Source organism: Malurus melanocephalus, unplaced genomic scaffold, assembly GCF_030028575.1.
Source record: "Malurus melanocephalus ecotype Western Australia unplaced genomic scaffold, MMel_1.1 scaffold_3360, whole genome shotgun sequence".
Lineage (NCBI taxonomy): Eukaryota > Metazoa > Chordata > Aves > Passeriformes > Maluridae > Malurus > Malurus melanocephalus.
This window is the reverse complement of record NW_026626592.1, coordinates 1-6047: the sequence shown is the minus strand read 5'-3', so window position 1 is coordinate 6047 and position 6047 is coordinate 1. Positions and strand designations below refer to the sequence as shown.

General features: G+C 57.9%; 1 protein-coding gene across 1 annotated transcript; it reads right to left on the bottom strand.

Moving 5' to 3' along the window:
- Positions 1-211: 211 nt before the first annotated feature.
- LOC130588106 (cleavage and polyadenylation specificity factor subunit 1-like) lies at positions 212-5373 on the bottom strand (the record flags this gene model as incomplete). The annotated part of the gene is made up of 4 exons (XM_057389063.1): positions 212-364; positions 2417-2590; positions 2682-2771; positions 5297-5373. Coding segments are annotated over 4 exons (494 nt in total), but the record flags the coding sequence as incomplete, so codon positions are not given.
- Positions 5374-6047: the final 674 nt, after the last annotated feature.

Genomic DNA, 6047 nt, shown 5'->3' with positions numbered 1-6047 from the left:
TCCCAGGTGTCCCCATCTGTCCCCAGCTGTCCCCAGGTGCGTTCACCTGCTGGTTGAATTACAGGAAGCCCTTGGGGCAGTTCAGGTGCTCCCCAAAGCCCCCCCAGGTGTATCCCAGGTGTATCCCAGCTGTCCCCATCCATCCCCAGGTGTATCCCAGGTGTATCCCAGGTGTCCCCAGCTGTCCCCAGGTGTCCCCAGGTGTGCTCACCTGGCGGTTGAAGTACAGGAAGCCCTTGGGGCAGTTGACGTTGTGGAAGGGCGCGAACGACTCCACGGGGCCGTCGATGGCCATGGGGTGCAGGCGCAGAGCCCCACGGCCGGTCAGCAACACCCAGTGAGGGGACGGGCCACAGATGAACACCTGGACAGGTGAGGGACAGGTGGGGACAGGTGAGGGACACCCAGAGATCCCTGGGAATGGGAAATGTGACACCCAGGAATGGGGACAGGGACACCCAGGACAGGGACACTCAGCAGCCCTGTGGCCGGTCAGCAACACCCAGTGAGGGGAGGGGCCACAGGTGAACACCTGGACAGGTGAGGGACAGGTGGGGACAGGTGAGGGACAGGTGAGGGACAGGAGAGGGACACCTGGGGTCACCCAGAGACCTCCAGAAATGGGGACAGGAGAGGGACACCCAGGACAGGGACACCCAGGTACCCCCCAGCCGGTCAGCAACACCCAGTGCGGGGTGGGGCTGCAGGTGAACACCTGGACAGGTAAGGGACAGGTGAGGGACACCCGGGAATGGGGACAGGGACACCCAGGACACGACACACTCAGTGACCCCCAGCTGGTCAGCAACACCCAGTGAGGGGACGGGCCGCAGATGAACACCTGGACAGGTGAGGGACAGGTGGGGACAGGTGAGACAGGTGAGACAGAAGAGGGACACTGGGGACACATGGGGACACTCAGGAAGGGGGACAGGGACAACCAGGACAGGGACACCCAGACACCCCCTGGCCGGTCAGCAACACCCAGTGAGGGGACAGGCTGCAGATGAACACCTGGACAGGTGAGGGACAGTTGGGGACAGGTGAGGGACAGGTGAGGGACAGGTGGGGACAGGTGGGGACAGATGAGGGACAGGGGACAGGTGACACAGGTGAGGGACACCTAGGAATGGGGACAGGGACACCCAGAGAATCCCTGGGTGGTCACCAGCACCCAAAGAGGGGTGGGGCTGCAGATGAACACCTGGACAGGTAAGGAACAGGAGAGGGACACCCGGGACAGGTGAGGGACACCTGGGGACACCTCGGGACACCCAGGAATGGGGACAGGAACACCCAGGACAGGGATACTGAGGGCCCTGTGACTGGTCAGTAGCACCCAGCGAGGGGCGGGGCCACAGGTGAACACCTGGACAGGTGAGGGACAGGTGAGGGACAAGTGAGGGACAGGTGAGGGACCCCCGGCTGGTCAGTGTGGGGCAGGGCTGCAGATGAACACCCGGCCCCCCATAAGCCCTCCATAGATTCGAGGTGCCCCCCATAGATCCATGCCCCACCCCATAGATCAGGGCCCACCCCATAGATTGGGCCTGTCCCCATAGATCATGCCCTGCCCCATAGATTGGGCCCCGTGCCATAAATCCATGCCCTGCCCCACAGATTTGGGTTCTTCCCCCCAATAGATTTGGGATCCCCTGCGTGTTTGTGAGTCCTGCCCCACAGATCCCTGCTCTGCCTCACAGATTTGGGATTCTCCCCACAGATTCAGGCCCTGCCACATAGATTTGGGGCCCTGCCCCACAGATCCAGCCCCACTCACCCCGGAGTAGCCGCAGATGTCATGGAAGGGTCGGAACCGAACCCCAGCTGTGCCTGCCCCATAGATCATGCCCAGACCCGTAAATCCGGACCCTGCCCCATAGATCCATGTCCTGCCCCATAGATCCATGTCCTGCCCCATAGATCCAGCCCCACTCACCCCGGAGTAGCCATAGATGTCGTGGAAGGGTCTGAACCGAACCCCAGCTGTTCCTGCCCCATAGATCATGCCCTGACCCATAAATCTGTGCCCCACCCCATACATTGGACCCTGCCCCATAGATTGGACCCTGCCCCACAGATCCGTGTCCTGCCCCATAGATCCATTCCCTGCCCCACAGATCCAGCCCCTCTCACCCCAGAGCAGCCATAGATGTCGTGGAAGGGTCTGAACCAAACCCCACGGCCCCATGGCTCCCCCGGCTGTGCCCTGCCCCATAGATTGGGGCCCCGCCCCACAGATCCATTCTCTGCCCCATAGATCCAGCCCCACTCACCCCAGAGTAGCCGTAGATGCTGTGGAAGGGTCGGAACCGAACCCCAGCTGTTCCTGCCCCATAGATCCAGCCCTGCCTCACAGATTTGAGCCCTGCCCCATAGATCCATGTCCTGCCCCATAGATTCACTCCCCACTCACCCCGGAGTAGCCGTAGATGTCGTGGAAGGGTCTGAACCGCGCCACGCGGCCCCGTGGCCCCCCCGGCTCCTCGGGGGTCCCACCCGAAGTCCCCCCCGGGGTCCCCCCGGGCCCTTCCGGCTTCTTCCGCGACGGCTTCGGCTTCTTCTCGCGGAAATTGATGCCGTGGGGCACCTGGTGGGGCACGGACAGGGGGTCAGGGGGTGCCAGGGGGGGTTTTGGGGGGTGGGACCCCCACCCTGAGCCCCCCCGGACCCCTCCTCACCTTGCGGAACCGAACCTTGAGGTTGCTCTGGCCCAGCTGAGAATCGTGGGCGAAGGCCTCGTACAGGAGCAGCTCCTGCTCCACGTGCACCTGGGAAAAAAAAACCAAAAACGGGTCAGGGACCCCAAAAATGAGTCAGGAGACCTCCAAAATCCATCCCAGAGACCCAAAAAATGGGTCAGGGACCCCAAAATCCATTCCAGAACCCCAAACCCCTCGTACAGGAGCAGTTCCTGCTCCACATGCACCTAGGAAAAAACCCCAAAAATGGGTCAGGGACCCCAAAAATGGGTCAGAGACCCCAAAAATGGGTCAGGGACCCCAAAAATGGGTCAGAGACCCCCAAAAATGGGTCATGAACCCCAAAATCCATTCCAGAACCCCAAACCCCTTATACAGGAGCAACTCCTGCTCCACGTGCACCTGGGAAAAACCCCCAAAAAACGGGTCAGGAACCCCAAAATCCATCCCAGAGACCCCAAAATCCATCCCAGAGACCCCAAAATCCACCTGTGAACCCCCAAAATCCATCCCAGGATCTCAGAATCCACCTGGGAACCCCAAAATCCAGGCTGGGACCCCTGAATTACTCAACATCCTCCAAATCCCGGCATTCCCAAAACATCCCCCAGATTCCTTGGGATTATCTCAGGATTCCCTCAGAATTCCCTCAAGATTCCCTCAGGATTCTCTCAGGATTCCCGAGGGAATCCCCCAAGAATCCTGAGGGAAATCCTGAAAAAAATCCCAGGATTCCACGAAAATTCACCTGGGATTCTTTCAGGATTCCCCCACGATTTTCCTGGGATTCCCTTGGAATTTTGGGAATTTCCCTCAGGATTTCTCTGGGATTTCCCTCAGAATTCCCCATGATTCCCCAGGAATTCACCCAGGATTCCCTCAGGATTTCTCTGGGATTTCCCTCAGGGATTTCCCTCAGGATTTCTCTGGGATTCTCAGGATTTTCCTCAAGATTCCACCAGGATTCTCTGAGGATTTCTCCCCAGATTCCCGATTTCCCTGGGATTCCCTTGTGATTCCCTTGGGATTTTGTTGGGGTTTCCCTCAGGATTTCCCTGGGATTTCCCCTGGGATTCCCCCAGGATTCCCCTGGCAATGTCCAGGATTTTCCTGGGATTCCCTGTGATTCCCTTGGGATTTTGTAGGGATTTTCCTCAGGATTTCCCTCAGGATTCCCCCAGGGGTTGTCTCAGGATTCCCCTGGAATTTCCCCATGATTCCCCCAAGATTCCCTCAGGATTCCCCCAGGATTCTCTCAGTATTCCCGTGGGAATAGCCCCGGAATCCTGAGGGAAATCCCGAAAAAAATCCCAGAATTTCCTCAGGATTCCCCAGGAATTCCCCCGGGATTCCCTCAGAATTTCCCCAGGGATTCTCCCAGGATTCCCCTAGCAATGCCCCCGGATTTTCCCGGGATTCCCTGATGATTCCCTTGGGATTTTGTTGGGATTTCCCTCAGGATTTCCCTGGGATTCCCTCAGAATTCCCTCAGCATTCCTCCAGGATTTCCCCTGGATTCCCTTGTAATTCCTTTGGGATTTTGTTGGGATTTCCCTCAGGAATCCCCTGGGATTTCCTCTGGATTCCCCCAGGATTCCCCTGGGATTTCCTGAGGATTTCTCCGGGATTCCATTCCTTCAGGAATCCTGAGGGAAATCCTGACAAAAATCCCAGGATTCGCCCAGGATTCCCTGGGAATTCACCCGGGATTCCCTCAGGATTCCTGGCATTCCTGAGATCCCAAACTTTCCCCAGGATCCCCCATGTGCCCTCTATCCCTCCACTCCCATGCCATTCCCCTTATCCCCAATATCACAATATCCCATTATCACAATATTCCCAATACCTCAATATCCCCAATATCCCAATATCCCCATTAACTCCAATGTCCCATTATCCCCAGTATCCCAATATCACATTATCCCAATATCCCCAATATCGCAATATCCCCGTTATCCCCAACAAACCATTATTCCCAATGTCCCATTATCCCATTATCCCAATATATCCAATATCCCCAATATCCCAATATCCCTATTATCCCCAATATCCCAATATCTCATTATCTCCAATATCCCAAATATCCCCAGTATCTACAATATCCCATTTTCCCCAATATCGCCAATAACCCAAATAACCCCAATACCCCATTATTCCTACACCATTCCCAGTATCCTCATACCATCTCCAGCCCATTCCCAGTCCATTCCCAGTATTCCCAGTATCCCCAGTATCTCACCAGTAGGTACGGGCAGCCCTGACGCCAGCCCAGCCCCACCAGCAGCAGCTCCCGGATGTGGGGCAGCTCTGGCAGCGCTGGGATCCCCAATAACCCCAATATCCCATTATCCCTATGCCATTCCCAGTATCCCCAGCCCATTCCCAGTATTCCCAGTATTCCCAGTATCTCACCAGTAGGTACGGGCAGCCCTGGCGCCGCCCCCGCCCCACCAGCAGCAGCTCCCGGACGTAGGGCAGCTCCAGCAGTGCTGGGATCCCCAATAACCCCAATAACCCCAATATCCCATTATCCCCATGCTGTTCCCAGTATCCCCAGCCCATTCCCAGTATTCCCAGTATCCCCAGTCTCTCACCAGTAGGTACGGGCGGCCCTGGCGCTGGCCCAGCCCCACCAGCAGCAGCTCCCGCACGGGCGGCAGTTCCGGCAGCACTGGGATCCCAAATACGCCCCATAACCCCAATATCCCATTCTCCCCACACCATTCCCAGTATCCCCAGTCCATTCCCAGTATTCCCAGTATTCCCAGTCTCTCACCAGCAGGTACGGGCGGCCCTTGCGCCGGCCCAGCCCCACCAGCAGCAGCTCCCTGACGTGCGGCAGCTCCCGCAGCGCTGGGATCCCCAATAAGCCCAATAACCCAAATAATCCCATTATCCCCACACCATCCCCAGCCCATTCCCAGTATCCCCAGTCTCTCACCAGTAGGTACGGGCGGCCCTGACGCCAGCCCAGCCCCACCAGCAGCAGCTCCGGCACCGCTGGGATCCCCAATAACCCCCATAACCCCAGTATTCCCAGTATTCCCAGATCATCCCCAGCCCATTCCCAGTATTCCCAGTATCTCACCAGTAGGTACGGGCGGCCCTGGCGCCGGCCCAGCCCCACCAGCAGCAGCTCCCGGCAGCGCTGGGATCCCCAATAACTCAATATCCCATTATCCCCAGTCCATTCCCAGTATTCCCAGTATCCCCAGTCTCTCACCAGTAGGTACGGGCGGCCCTGGCGCTGGCCCAGCCCCACCAGCAGCAGCTCCCGGCAGCGCTGGGATCCCCAATAACTCAATATCCCATTATCCCCAGTCCATTCCCAGTATCCCCAGCCCA